The 15,906-nt window shown below is 40.6% G+C and overlaps 1 protein-coding gene across 1 annotated transcript in view; it reads left to right on the top strand.

The window, feature by feature from the left end:
- Positions 1-433: 433 nt before the first annotated feature.
- IGFBP4 (insulin like growth factor binding protein 4) overlaps positions 434-15,906 on the top strand; it is a 38,184-nt gene continuing 22,711 nt past the window's right edge. The window contains exon 1 of the mRNA XM_070727490.1: positions 434-888. Within this exon, the coding sequence (XP_070583591.1) occupies positions 540-888 (349 nt within the window). The 5' untranslated portion in view covers positions 434-539. The remainder of the gene's footprint in view (positions 889-15,906) is intronic.

Genomic DNA, 15,906 nt, shown 5'->3' on the forward strand with positions numbered 1-15,906 from the left:
TGGAACTTCCAAATTGAAGGCAGTGTATCCCAGCTTTCTATTGCTGAAGGGAACAGAGGATGACCTCACCTTGGCGGGTTGGCAAAGAAGCAGAGTTGTGCTTTTTAATACCGCGTGCTGCAATGTAACAAAAGAGTTTGTGAGAAACCTATTGGGGAAGTGCCCTCACTCACAACTTGCTAAAGCAACAAGGGAAGCATGGTGGGAGGGCTGCTGTTTTCCATTCCTAGCACAGGTTTCAGTCTTTGCAGCTGCGGCAGGCTCTTTGTGCTTCCTTCCTCAGGGCAAATAAGGTCTTTTCTTGGCTCTGGGGCAAGCTGCCTCAGTTATGTGGCTGCTGTGCTGTTCCTTCTCTGCTTCTCCCTAGAGCAGGGAGGTGTGGCCAGAGAGTGGTATAAAGTCCAAAGAATGAGCTTCTTCCCCCTTCAGTACAGAGTCCCCCTCGCTGGAGATCAGGCAGTCTGCTCTGGCAGCAAGACTGTTCTGTGCAGCCTTTGCTTCTTGGCCCTTCGCTCTCCAGGAACCGTAGCCTGCCCACCATGCCCTCCCACGGGGTGCCTGTTGCCCTGCTGCTTCTAGCCCTGGTGGCCTTTGCTGTAAGCCTCGAGGCTATCCAGTGCCCTCCATGCTCTGAGGAGAAGCTGGCACGCTGCAGGACACCCTCTGGGTGCGAGGAGCTGGTGCAGGAACCAGGCTGTGGATGTTGTGCCACGTGTGCCTTAACAAAAGGGATGCTCTGTGGGGTATACACATCTCGCTGCGGTTCAGGGCTGCGGTGTTATCCGCCCCGGGGAATGGAAAAGCCCTTGCACACACTGATGCATGGCCAAGGTGTTTGCATGGACCTGTCTGAAGTCGAGGCGATCCAAGAGAGCATGCAGTCAACAGGTAAGGTGCCATCAGGTTATTGGACCTTTAAGGCTAGAAGACATAATCATCTATGGCATGCATTGTTTGTTGGGAATGGTTTACAGAGCTATTCCATGGGAGGGAAGGGGGTGGTGGTGGAGAAAAGGTTGATTTGGAATACTTTAGATGATGGGGCAATGATTTGATCACACAGGATTTAGGTTGCTGGTGCTGCCCACATCTATATCTCCTGACCAATGCCTGGGAGGAAATTGGCGTCACATTTGCATTCAGTATGCTTGCTTTAGACACAATTAAATGCCCTGTAATCTCTTTGAGAAATCAGCAGAACTGTGTGTCATATTTAGGGCTAGCTATAAGTTAATTTGGCTCAATAGCATGTCCTTAGCGGTGATCCTAAAATATCAAAGAGAAAAGGGCTGGCAAAGAACATCACTGGAGGGAGTGAGGATTTCGGTGTAATTATTTACTGATAGTAGGAAAGCAATCCTGTTAGCAAGGCAGCTATTACTGTCAATGACATACAGCAGGGCTGTAAGGAGAAGAAATCTGTAGAGAAATGACTCTGTATGAATACAGTCTCACCTTGCCCAATTCCTGGCCAGGGAGGAGACCAAATACCTGGTGGTATTCCAAGGTGGCTGGGGAAATATCTTTCCTACCTGGTTGCTCTGGCTTCTATTGCTAAATAGGATTTAAAGGTGATCCATTTTTAAATAATCATTTCAAGCTAAAAATAACAACAACCCTCTCCCCTCAACACCCCCTCCCCACACATTTTACTCATATCACCAGAAGGTTTCTATTAGCAAAAAGAGAATTGGAAATTGAGGAAGATTAGGGTTCATATGCTGAATTTTTAAAAAAGGCTACAAAGAGTTCCTCTCTCTCTCTCTCTCATTCTCAATCTCTTTCTCTCTCGCTCTCTGTCTATTATCTATCTGTCTGTCTGTCTGTCTGTCTGTCTGTCTGTCTGTCTGTCTGTCTGTCTGTCTGTCTAATAACAGTGTTTTTCATATGTACAAATACTCAAAGAGATAGTATGAAATTTTTAAAAAATTATCTTCAAAATTGTCTTGGTAGAAAAAAATTGTTAACAGAAGGAGCTTTGCTGATCAAACCATATCTCCTCTTTGTAAAAGTTATGAAGATGTTTCATTATGGAGCTAAAAATGGTTCCTTCTTTGTATGAGTCTGATACTTTTGTATCAAGGATAAGAATGTAGACTATAATACAATTAGTGGTCAACTCACTCATCAATAATTTACCTATATGATGATAAAAATGAATATTTGGGAAATAAATTGAAATAAACTGAATGAGCTTAATCTTAAAATAGAGGGAATAAGACTCTATCCTGAATGATATATTGGTATATTGAAAGACTGGTTGGGTTTCTTTTCTTCTATATGTGTTCTCAGGTGTGGAAATATGTATGAAATGGTATATATCTTACACACAATGCGTGCGCACACATACACACAATCAGTACTGTATTTTGTATTTCATAGTAATGTGAAATAATTATTGCTTGTTAGGTCTTCTCGAGGAAATTCATATCCTCAGATTACTTAAAAACATATAATGGATGGCTAATTGTTATTTCCAGTTTGAAATTCTTAATGGTAAAAAGCAGTAGAGGTTTTCAAGCTTACAAAGCCATAATTAATACCCATTAAATGATAATACATATACATTAGATTGATAGTCATACTTCCCTTTGAATTAAATAAATCCATAATAATAACTATTTCTTCTCTAGACTTGTCCTAAACCACTAAACCATATCATAGCTTCTGCTGTAGATACAAACATGCATTAAAAAGAACAAGGTACACATCTTTTAATTCTTTGTAAATGGTTTGTCAAGGATTTCCTCTCCTCCTTTTTGTATCTATCAGCCACAAGGAATAGGTAAACATCAACTCCTGTGATGATATTTCACCCATCATTTCATTTCCTCGTTAGTAGAGATTTGATATCTGCTGGAATTGCTCCATGTAGTGCTACAATGAGGATGAGGATGATAATCGCCCATCGTGTTTGAAGAGGACCTTGACATCTAATGGGTTGTGGGCTGTAAGCGATGTGTCCAGAGGTGGCTGGTAAGGCCTATACGGGCACTAAAATGTTCTGCCACTACCACTGTTGCAGCATTTGCAGCTCTGGTTTTGTGGAGTGCTCGCTTCTCTTCTGCTATGAATGTTCTTCTGGCCTCAGGTGTCTGGTAGCCTTGGTAGATCAGCACACATCATGTTGGTCGATCTTGTGCCAAGGTTTCCCAGGAGGTGGTGTCGATATCTACAATGGAAGACATTGAAAGAATAAACCTTCATGTTAAGGATGAAACTTCCCCCCCCCCTCTATTAATTAATAGGCTTGTAGTACGTCCCACTTTTTGTGGACAAGGATAACGCAGAATCTATGATTACGAAGAGTTGATCAAGTGGGTAGGTTTCTCTCATGCATTTGTTAATCTGATCAGATAAGATTTAATAATTCCTTATTTAATCATTCTTACTGACTTCCACTACAAAATAGAATAAATCTATGTAAAAGGGCCTCCATGCTGCTGGAAAGGCATGCAAAGAGTTATAAGAGGTTTATTTCATGTCCATCTATTTTATATGACTTTTGAAAACATGTCATTCATTATAATGAGTGTACATACTATGGAACCCATGCGATGTTATTCCAATTGAATTACTCTGGAATAAGGAAGGGTTAATTGTGCATATGCAATAGGTTTCTCAAAGCAAAAACAGAACTAACATTAAAATCAGGGCCAGAATGATTTCTTCGGTGGCTGTTATGAACAAGGAAGAAGATAAAAGTTACAGAATATGATCTGAAAAGAATAGCCTTCAATTGACAATCCTGTCACGAGTAGATTCACATGCTAGGACAAACAACAAACACACGGTGAAATAACAATAAAAACTGGTGTTGCTATAATAGATACCAGTATTTACTAAGTTAATCACGGAAAGCCTTGGCTATTGTGTTTTTGTAACCAAGGGTTTTAGATGATACAGCATAAAAAGATCCTCTTGTAACATTCCAAATGTAATCATAAATTGTGATTCTAAATGAAGATAGCTAAATTATGTGTGTTTAGGCCCTAAATTAAGATTTAAAACAATCCCGTTTCCCCAAATATGGGCAAAGGTAGTTGCCATTTATAAAGGTTTTGTGCAATTACCCCAGTTTATGATCTTCTAGAAACAACATATAGGGAATGTAGGCCCCCAAATTTCCCACCAGCAAAATGATGGAAAACATTGGGAGGAGGGTTTGGTGACTCACTAAGTTACAGAAGACTTTTTGATACTTAGAGAATTCACCCAATTACAATAAACAAGTCCCCCAGTACAATATCTGAAACCAATCATTGAATGAAGAACTGCTGGTGTTTTGAGATTTTTTAAAAAACAGAACTACAGGCAAGATAAATATAATACAGAATGTCCATGTAAATGTCCCATCCATGAGGAAGGTTGGCAGTTCTAAATATGATACATTAAACCAATAAATAAATAGGTAGACAGACAGACAGACAGACAGACAGACAGACAGATAATCATAGGCTTCATATAATTCAAATAACTGGTCAAAGCACCATGAGCTATAGTGTTACTTAATTTTTAAAATTAAGTATATTCATGGATCTTTCTGTTCATCCTTTTAATAGAGTTCTTTTAGATTCTCCTCTCTGCTGGTGAATTGCCCACAATCCTTTAGCTTTTTGTTTTAAAGAGAGCAGAATCTTCTTTTTGGAATTTTTGTTTTGAATCATGACATCCTGAAGCATTCTATCCTGGAAGTTGCTACAGGAACTGCTGACTTTCCTGCTCAAATAGGTTGGGGGGATTAGACATCTGGGAAACAGCTGGATCATCATATTCAAAACATCTTTTTTGAAAAAGAAACCTGAGCAAAAACTTCCTCCGTAACTTGATAGAAACAGCTTTCTGAACACTAGGTATGACTAAGATATTTATATTATATTGCACTTATAATAGCATTATGCAGATCCTTTGTTGCTGCTATACCATTTGGAAAGTCCATGAAACTCTGCTATTTAAGGAACATAATGATATCTATTCCGTTTCACTAAGGTAAGGTTAAATTTACAATCTGGCTGATGAAATTAATATATGTCATAAATAGTGATGGGCGAACCCAATGGTGTTCGGGTTCGGCAAGTTCGGACGAACTTTACGCAAAATTTGGCCGAACCGGAATTGAACCTGAACTCGAACCCAAACGGGGAATCCCTCCCATGAAGAGATTCTGGGGGCGGAGCTTTGACATCACCGGCAGGTTGCTAAGGATGCCAAGGTGATCACTTCCTGGATTCCATGGAATCCATGGAAGGGAGGTCTTCACGTAAAAATAAACTTGTTTATTTTTACGTGAAAGGACTGCCCTTTGCTTGCAGCGCCAATGTGGCATCCTTTTTTGTAAAAATAACAATGTTTATTTTTACGTGAAGACCTCCCTTTGAAGGAGCTGGGGAATCCCTCCCATGAAGAGATTCCGGGGGTGGAGCTTTGACATCACTGGCAGGTTGCTAAGGACACCAAGGTGATCACTTCCTGGATTCCATGGAATCCAGAAAGTGATCACCTTGACGTCCTTAGCAACCTGCCGGTGACGTCAAAGCTCCGAACGCCGAACACGACCCCGAACTTTGCCTGAAGTTTGAAAACAATTCGGGTTCGGGTTCAGCATACTGCACACCACAAAATTTGGTACGGACCCGAATTGTGCGGGTTTGGTTCGCCCATCACTAGTCATAAAATAAGCTGTCTATAAAAGGAAAGAACTGGAACTGTGACTAAATTCTGAAAAATGCAGTACAGGACCTGGCAAATGGTTGGCATGTAGATGTTCTGCATATCATTTATCAAAAAGCTATAGTAGAAATTTGGTATTACAAAGTAGATTGCATGTACAGTATGTAATATATGTAGGCAGGTCTAGAAGACCAATTTCTTCTTGTTTTCTGAATATAGTTGAAGTTTATTTTGCTTCTAAAAACAGTGTTAAGTCTATGTAGCTAAGATTACCAAATATCCAGCAACCTGATGTCCTCCATTCAGAAAGCATAGCCTTTAAATCCAATATTATAGGTTCTTTGGAGTATCTCAGGGGTGGGCTACTGTGGGGGAATGCAGTGGGGTAGCAAAAATGGAGCTCCACCCCAGAGCACCCAATTTGCACTGAAAGATGTTGAAAGAAAATGCAGGGCATCCTGCATAAGCCACGCCCACAGTGTGGTAGTAAAAATTTTGGTAGCCCTTTACTGGAGTATCTGCAAGCTTTTTTTTTCCGTGAGCAGCTTTTGCTGTGCTAATAAGTGCTAATTGCAAGCTAATAAGCTCTAGTTGATTAGTATTTCTCACTTATATGGTGATCGATAATATAGTGAAGATTTTCTTCTTCTTCTGTAGGCTCTATTACACTCCTGCCATTTAAACCCCCCCAGTGTTTCTAATGCTGGAATAAGTACGTTTGTATACTTGTAGGCATATTTTGCAGTTTTTCATTGTCATTTTTGTTGTGGATGTCAAAAAAATTAAACTGTATAGCTTCCCCCTATACCCCTCCAAAAACACTTGTTCTTTTTTATTGTTTGTGTCTTCCTTCATTGGCTCAAATATGTAGTACCATTTTGGGGATATTGTTCAAATCCATATTTGAGGATACTTGGGGATATTGTTCAAATCCATTAAAAAAATGGGGATACACCATTTGTTGATCTTGGTATGCTCAGTAGAAACAGTAATAATACAGGTGGTTGGAGACAATATGTAGAATGCAATGAGGCAGGGAAATATTAAGAGAAGAGCAGTGGAGAAACAAAAATGTACTTGGGAAAAGTTTATATCCTGCAAAAATCAAGAGCATAAGAAAATCAATACTGGTTTGAAAGTCTAAGTACAACATGAAACAAAGAACCCTTTCCCCCACCTCCAATCTAATAATCCTAAAAGATTAATGAATGTTAAATAGGGGGGAGATTTAAAATGTACAAGTAATTTTAGTTTAAACACTTCCTAGTGGCTGTTTGCTGTTATGACTCTTACATACGGCTGTACGTAGCATGGATTTGCATAGCTGCTGCTGATTGGCTAATCTAGTGGTGGGAGAAATAAACTGCTGTCAGTGGTTGGCTTGGCTACAGGGCAGCCCTTAAAAGCGACTTCCCTGAAGCTTGCCAGCAGTTCGTATTGCAATTCAGCAGAAGAATAAAAGGTGCTGAACTGTTCCTGTATTTCGCTCCATACTGGCGATAAGAGTGATTGAAGAAGGCAACAGGACAAAGGCACCTTGTGGCATCCATGGCCATCTTAGAAGCAATCACCGACCCTCTACTGCTCCAGCAATCTTCAATCCCAAGAGTGAAGAATGGGTGACATATATGTGGGTTTTTTTGCATGTTCTTGGAAACCAATATTTTCCAGGATTTGCCAGACAACAGGAAGAGAGTGCTCTTCCTAACCTACTAGGGGCAAAAATCTATAAGATGGCACAGACACTGATGGCCCCTATGGACATCAAGTCCATTTTGTGGCCAACTCTACAGTCGACCTTCAAGGAAAATTATGTCCCCACAGCAACCCCAATGGTCAGCAACAACATATTTTATCATTGCCTCCAATGGGATGGTGAAACAATAAATGACTTTGTAATCAAACTCTGGGAGATCAAAATAAAGTGCAAATTTCTAAACCCGGAGGAGACGATGAAGGATCAGATCATTCTTGGAAATCTCCAGAAGTTGCTGATCAGAAGAGGGCAACGTTCAAGGATGTCGTGGAGGAAGCTAGAGCTGCTGAGACTTCAGACAACTCAGCAGCCAACATCTGGGAGATCATCGCAGTCAATCACACCCACAGGGATCCCGACTGGACTACTGAGGTCCCCAAATATGATGAGGAATTAGAGGAGGAAGAACCAGTGCATCGCATCCATCCAGGAAAGAGAGTAAGCCCCAGAGACTTTGAAACCAAGTAAGTCTGTTGCTCGGGTTCCTTAGGGAGCCATGCCAGGGCAGTTTGCCATTTTAAAGAGGTGATTTTCTGCCAGTGCCAGAAAAGGATTCATCTCATGGGGGCCTGCAGAGCTACCCAACCAACTCCCTACCTATCAGCCCAATATCCTCCCAAACTATCCATGGGACCAGAGAGGCAAGAACTGAGCAGATTCTGGGGTCAAAGAAACAGACACATGACTAATACCAGGACAACAGAGGGATATGCCACACAACAGTGGGACATTCGGATGCAGGTGGAGGGGATAGGTTCCATGTCACAAGCTCCATCAAGATCAGACCTTGCAGAATGGAACTAGATACTAGGTCTGTATTCACAATAATATCCTGGAATACCCTGAAAAGCATTCCATCACTAGCGGTTCAAGCAGCACTCAAACCACAATGAATCCGAATCAGAGACTTCCAGGGAAATCCCATCCGAGTCATAGGTCCATTTCAAGGACTTTAAAGGCAAGCTACCCCTAACCATTGTCAAGGGAGATTGCCTCATGCTGGTCGGCCTGGAACAAATCAAAGGGAACAAATTGGATCAACTGCTGTTGAGCTTCCAGGACATAGGCTTTAGTCTAATTGGGATGATGCTAGGATCTAGGTAAAACAAAATGGGATTGCCCATATATTTACCTTAATTCCCATCTTAAATGTCCTCAATGTTTGAAATAGTAGCAGATGTTTGCATTTCTTTTGGAAACCAAGGACCCAGAGCATGGAGGAAAAATGGAGAGGCACACACAGCAAGATGCTTGAAGTCTAATGTGAAGTTTCCACAGTCTGTGTTGATTTGGGGATACACCATCTGCTGGTGTTGGTCCATGGTGCTTCATTAAGTCCAGGGTCAACACAGCCATCTACCAGGAGATTCTGGAACATTTCATACTTCCTTCTGTAGCCGAGTGTTATGGGGATGCTAATTTCAATTTTCCAGCAGGACTTACCCACACTGCCAAAAGCGTGAAAACCTGGTTCAATGACCATAGGATTACTCTGCTTGATTGGCCAGCAAATTTGCCTGACCTGAACCCCATAGAGAATCTATGGTGCATTGATTGCCAAGAGAAAGATGAGAGACATGAGACTGAACAATGCAGAAGAGCTGAAGGCCACTATTGAAGCATCCTGGTCTTCCATAAAACCTCAGCAGTGACACAGGCTGATAGCTTCCATGCCACGCCATATTGAGGCAGTAATTGCTGCAAAAGTGGCCCAAACCAAGTACTGAGTACGTATGCTTATAATTTTCAGAGGTCTGATATTGTTTTATGTACAATCTTTGTTTTATTGATCATATGTAACATTCTAATTTTCTGAGATGGAGGATTTGGGTTTTTAATGAACTGGACTTACAGTCTAATGTCAAACTATTTTCAAGTAGAATCATGGTGAATGACTAACATATTAATGTTATGTTACACAATATAGGACATTTGCAAGTTGGCTTTCAAGGTACATTAGCTAGAGAAGTGTGGTAGGGTATTGATACAAAGTAGGCTGATCATGAACACAAGAAAGAATAATCACAGATTACTTACTATTCCCTGTGCATTTTGTTAGTTACTAATTTGCTGGAGCGGAGAAGGAGTGGTCTGTAGGTTAAAATCCCAACTACTATCTTATAAAATAGTTTGCAAAAACCTCCCAAAGCCCTATATTTTGCTATCTTTTTTAAAAGTTAAATTAAAGTAAAATAAGATTGAACGTGAAAAATTAACATGCAATATATTTTATATAAGAAAACTAACCAAACAACAGATAACAATATTATAAGATAATAGCAAAGATAAAATAAAAACAACAGTCAACCATTATTTCACCGCTGTTATTAACAAGATAGGCAGACCATTATAGTGGACTATTCTCTATAAGTTCCACCTATAATGTTGGGAAAACTGTTGTGAGCTACTTGGAGTTGTAGTTCTAAGATTGTTGGCATATAAGTGTTTTAAATAAATAAAAAGACCTATTAAAAATTCATAACCCACGTTGATGATTTTGGTAATTGTTATTAACTACACTGCCCTAGGCAAATTTGTTCCAGCAGTACTGGCAACTAATATCGCTTCATTTTCTTTTTTCTTTTCTTTTCTTTCCTCCCTCCCCCTGAAATTTACTCAACCTTCCCCAACCTGGTGCTTTCCACATGTGTTTGGACTTCAACTTCTAAAATAACAATCAGCTTGCCCAAAAGCTGTGGAAGACTGATTAGATACATATGGAGGGGCAGGTTTATTACTAAGTCCTATGAGAGTCATGAAACCATTCAGAGATTACCCAATATTAGAGTTCAATGACCATAGATGGAATCAATTTTCCTCTTGTAAAACCACTATGGGACTGCCATGCTAGATAAAACCTGAAGTGTCCATAAAGAGAGGGTCAAAAATGTTAAGAGATGGCCACTGTTATGTTTGCAAGTTGTTAGAATAAATGTGATCGCTGATTGGAGCAGGCGTGACCAATAAGAAGCCCGCAAGCGCAACCAATGGGAAGCCGAGGCACGACCAATAAGGAGCCTCAGGGCACAACCAATAGGAAGCCCCGTCGCGAAGTCTTGAAACATTGTCACCAATCCCAGCGCTGGTAACAAAGTATATAAGGTGCGGTTTTGGCCGCTTGTTTTTAAGTCACTACCTGCCTGCGAGCTGATCACTTTAAATGTTCCTGATTATTAAATAAAGAGCTGTTATCCTCTTCATCGGCTGTCAAAGCCTTTGTCCCTTTTCTACAACTGCATGATTGTGGCCATCATTTTTAACCCCGTCCTGGCCAGCTTCCCTGGACAAAACCGTGATTTAAATGCCAGGTTTCAAACCTAAAAGTTCAACATGGTTGAGGAGAAGATTGGCTGATATCACTTTCTATTCTACAGCAGGTTCCCTCGGCAGGCAGGTTAATGTGTAGTCGAGAGTAAACATTTTTGTTTAGTGTCACCTTCAATACCAGGAACAGGTTTTCTGAAATTGTTATTTTTGGTGATATCACCTACTGAGTGAGGACAAGTCAGTACCCTTGGCAGAGAGGGAAAAGGTCATAACAGGAAAAAGGAGCAGGCAGGGGTGAGCAGAGCTGTGATTTAAATCAACAATTGGGACTCCCCCCCTCCTGGAGCCCAAATAGAAATCTAATAGAGGGTAATAGGTACAAGCAGGGAAGCAAGATGAGATAGGGAAAGACTTTCTGAATAATAATTGACAAGTAACAGAAGCACCATGGGCCTTCTTTCCCCATACTGTGGGCCCAGTAAGTAACATCATCTCACCTGGTGGTTGCTAGGTAACCAAAAACAGAATGGCAGCATAGCCATTCCCTATTATGGTATGATTTGAACTGAAGGCAATTCCTTTGTTTGTTTATTTATTTTACTACCTCTCTCCATGCCCAACCCCCCACATCCCCCTAATTAGATTTCCCCCTCCACTGCCAGTTTTGTGGCTTTTAACCAAAGCTTTCTCTCCTTCCCCTCCCTATTTTAAATCTGTTTCTCATTTAGTGTGGCCCTATTCCCCTCAGCCAGACGACACCCCCCCTTCCCACTGGTGAAAAAAACTGTTGATTTGCCCTGGACTGATTTCCTCTCTACTTTGTCTCTATTTCAATAATGCAAGTCTGAGATTTTTCCCTTATTTCCAAGTGACAGTTAGTCAATTTGCCCAAACCACAACGTGATTTATTTTAAAATTGAAATATATATACAGTGTTCCCTCGATTTTTGCGGGTTCGAACTTCGCGAATAGCCTATACCACGGTTTTTCAAAAAATATTAATTAAAAAATACTTCGTGGTTTTTTTTCCTATACCACAGTTTTTCCCACCCAATGACATCATATGTCATCGCCAAACTAATAATTTTTGCAAATAAATAACAAAAAAAAATTATTGTTAATAAATAATTATGTTTATAAATATCAGGATCACTGTGTCTTATTCAATGGTGAGTACCAGTAATAATAGTGAGTAAATGGTTGTCAAGGGAATGGGAAATGGTAATTTAGGGGTTTAAAGGGTTAAGGGAAGGCTTGTGATACTGTCCATAGCCAAAAATGGTGTATTTACTTCCGTATCTCTACTTTGTGGAAATTCGACTTTCGCGGGCAGTCTCGGAACGCTTCCACCGCGGAAATCGAGGGAACACTGTATATATATATAATTTTATTTACGGTCAAAGACCATCAATATAATATTAATAATAATTAAAAGGAAAAAGAACAGGAAACAGGACTTTTGGCTGAGCAACTAAGATTGACCCACTGTAACTATACTAGAGATGTACATATCTCGCTATGAAGGCTCACATTTGCGACAAATCCCCGCTGCTGTTGCACAGGATCTGGCCACCTGTGCCGTAATCCTGGCCTGCTCATCCCCAAGCAACCACCGGAGATAGGCAACGTCCGAGTGGCCAGGATATCCCTCAATAAGTGGTAGAATATGCTTTCTCCTAATGTCCTAATACCAAATGACTAAAGGAAAGTGGGTGGTAAACCTGAGATTGCATGATCTCCATGGGTTCTTATCCCAAACTTTCCCATTTCAAATATAGCACATTCTACCTTAAATATTTATTTATTTATTTATTTATTTATTTATTTGATTGATTGATTGATTGATTGATTGATTGATTGATTTTTATGCTGCCCTTCTCTTTAGACTCAGGGCGGCTTACAACATTTTAGCAATAGCACTTTTAAACAGAGCCAGCATATTGCCCCCACAATCCGGTCCTCATTTTACCCACCTTGGAAGGATGGAAGTCTGAGTCAACCTTGAGCTGGCGATGAGATTTGAACCGCTGACCTACAGATCTACAGTCAAGTATACTGGCGGTACAGCACTCTACCCTGGCTCATTAAATTAAGTTACATTTAGCAATATCAATTTGCATATCAGTACAATAATATCAGCAATATTTGTCCAGATATTACTTTCTTAATTGGCTGTGCATACACAATTACCTTAGATCATTTATTTTTAAATTTGAGAGTTCAGAATAAGAACAAATATAATATACATTCTCTTCCCTGTCTACCTGCACAGCATTTTCCATCTTAGGAATAAAGCCAGGGAGCTGTGCTTACCCTGACAGGTTTAGCGCAAAACAAAGAAAATGAATTGGTGGATTCATTTGGCTTTTATACCTCTCCCATCAAGCATCACATGCTGGAGGGGAAAGCATGCAAACACCAAATACATGTAGTCTTTGACTTATGACCACATTTGGGGCCAGATGGTTATTGAATTGTGCCTGCTTTTATGACCTTTTTTTGCCTCTTAGTTGTTAAATGAATTTCTCTGGTTATTAAGTGAATCACATGGTCATTAAGTGAATTCTGCTTCCCACCTTGACTTCGCTTCTTGGAAGGTAGCTGGGAAGGTTGCAAAGAGAGATCACATGATTCTGAGATGATAGATCTTTCATAAATACATACAAATTGCCAAGCATCCTAATTTTCATTATGTCACTGCAGGAAATTGTGTGAAAATTGTGTGAATCACTGTTTTCAGTGCTGTTGTAAGCTCAAATAATTGCTAAATGAATGGTTGTAAGCAGTAATGGGCAGCCAAAATTTTTACTGCCACACTGTGGGTGTGGCTTATTTTGTGGGTGTGGCTTAATGGTCATGTGACTGGGTAGGCATGGCTTGCCGGCTATGTTACCAGGTGGGAGTAGCTTGAGCGATCATCATAGTTCAAGTAAACCGTTAAGTGTTCGACTTACAACTTTACCAGTGTCGATCACTGGGGTGACAATTTGCTTCGTGTTTCCCACGCTCTCATTCCTGGGTCACCCCCTCCAACTCAGGCTGGATAGCTAGGGGAACGGGTGCTGCCAGAAGCATAAATTCTGCCAGCGCCACTTCCACCCACACTTTCTGCTTGCACCTCAGGTGGGAGGTGGCCATGTGAGGCTGGAGGGCAGGAGAGAGGGAAGCTCATCTGAGGCCAGGAAGGCGGAAAGAGAAAAAAAGCAAGGAGCGCAGATGCAGCAGCAGGGGAAAAAAGGAGAGCCAAGCTGAGACCAGTAATCCAGGAAGTGACAATCCAGGAAGTGACAATCGCTGATCAGCTGGAGCCAGAAGCAAAAGGAGCTGGGGAATCCCACGAAGAGATTCCGGGGGCGGAGCTTTGATGTCACATATACCGGCAGGTTGCTAAGCACGCCAAGGCGATTCACTTCCTGGATTCCATCCTCCCTCCATTATTCTAGTGCCGCCCCCAGAATCCAGGAAGAGATCACCTTGGCGTGCTTAGCAATCTGCCAGTATACTTGACATCAAAGCTCCGCCCCCGGAATCTCTTTGTGGGATTCCCCAGCTCCGTTTGCTTGCGGTGCCGCAAGCAAAGGGAGGTCTTTTCATGTAAAAATATTTTTTTTAATTTTTATGTGAAAGGACGCCACAGTGGCACCACAAGCAAAGGAAGGTCCTTTCATGTTAAAAAAAAAATTACATGAAAGGACCTCCCTTTGCTTGTGGCGCCACTGCGGTGTCCTTTTTCATAAAAATTAAAAATCTATAAAAATAAAAAAACGATGGGATTCCAGGGGCAGAGCTTTGACACCACGGACCGTTTGGGTTCGGGTTCGGCCGAACTTTGTGTGAACTCGCCAAACCAGAACATCATTGGGTTCGCCCATCACTATTCAGGACAATTAGATTAGATTATTATTAGAGTTGGAAGGGACCTTGTACATCATCTAGTCCAAACCCCCGCTGAAGCAGGAGTCCCTACACCATTTCAGACAAATGGCAGTCCAATCTCCCCTTGAAGGTCACAAGTGTTGGGACTCTCACAACCTCCTCTGCCAAGCTGTTCCACTGATTGATCACTCCCACCATCAGAAAGTTTTTCCTCGCTTCAGGGTTGAATCTCTCCTTGGTGAGCTTCCATCTGTTATTCCTTGTTTGGCTTTCTGGTACCTTGAAAACAACCTGTGGTAGCCCACCAAGTATTGGAACACTGTTATCATGTCACCCCTAATGCTCCTCTTCGCCAGACTGGCCATGCTCATTTCCTGCAATATTGCTTACCTTTGCAGTTTTGAAACATATCACAACACAAAAGTCCAATGAAGTTTATATTTTGCTTTTATTAGACATACAAATGCCACCATCTTCCAGAATTTCATTTAAACAAGAAATTCAACTATGAGAGAATAGCAGACTTGCTCGCTCTCATTATTAAATCTGTAGCAGAGTCGAGATAGTCCAATCCAATTGATTGATTGATTGATTGATTTTGTCCAATACACAATGAGGGTTTTAGTGGGTATACACATAGTAAAATACATGATGAAGGTTATAGAGGATACACTTATAGTAAAATATATCTAAGAAAGAATAGAAGAGAAGTTATAAGAATAGAACATATCAATGAAAGAATAGAAGAAGGGATATAGGAATAGAAGAAAGGTGTAGGAGATATAGGAGAGCAATAGGACAGGGGACGGAAGGCATGCTGTCTTCTCCATTAATGTTGCTAAGCAAGATATCTTCCATCCTTCCTCCCTTTCTCTGTGCAAAGTTACACAGAATTTAAAATAAATTCTAAATAAATCTCTGATTGCTTGCAGCTGTTCAATTGTGTAAGCATTAAAAGTAGAGATAGGAAGAGAAATGGATATCCATTCTGAAAACTCTTTCTGATGTTAAAAACTGTCCCCCCCAAGTGTAATAATGTATATAGATTATACAGCAGGAATTGGACAGTGGCAGAAAATTGCAGTCATTTAAAAATGCTGATTAAATGTAGTTCCTCTTGGGCAGAGGGAGGACATGGGGAGATAAATAACATTAGGAGAAGGAATACATGGTGTGCGCTGTTCAAGTTAGCTGATAGAATAATATAATGAGAAAATGAGAAATGACAGAATTGCATACCTTTTATTCATTAGGTTAAGTATACAATAGTTAAAAAATAGTTAAAATGTCCATGATAAATCTAAATAAAATTAGAAACAATCAGTCACAGATCAAAC

The sequence above is a fragment of the Erythrolamprus reginae genome, chromosome Z (assembly GCF_031021105.1).
Source record: "Erythrolamprus reginae isolate rEryReg1 chromosome Z, rEryReg1.hap1, whole genome shotgun sequence".
Taxonomy (NCBI): domain Eukaryota; kingdom Metazoa; phylum Chordata; class Lepidosauria; order Squamata; family Dipsadidae; genus Erythrolamprus; species Erythrolamprus reginae.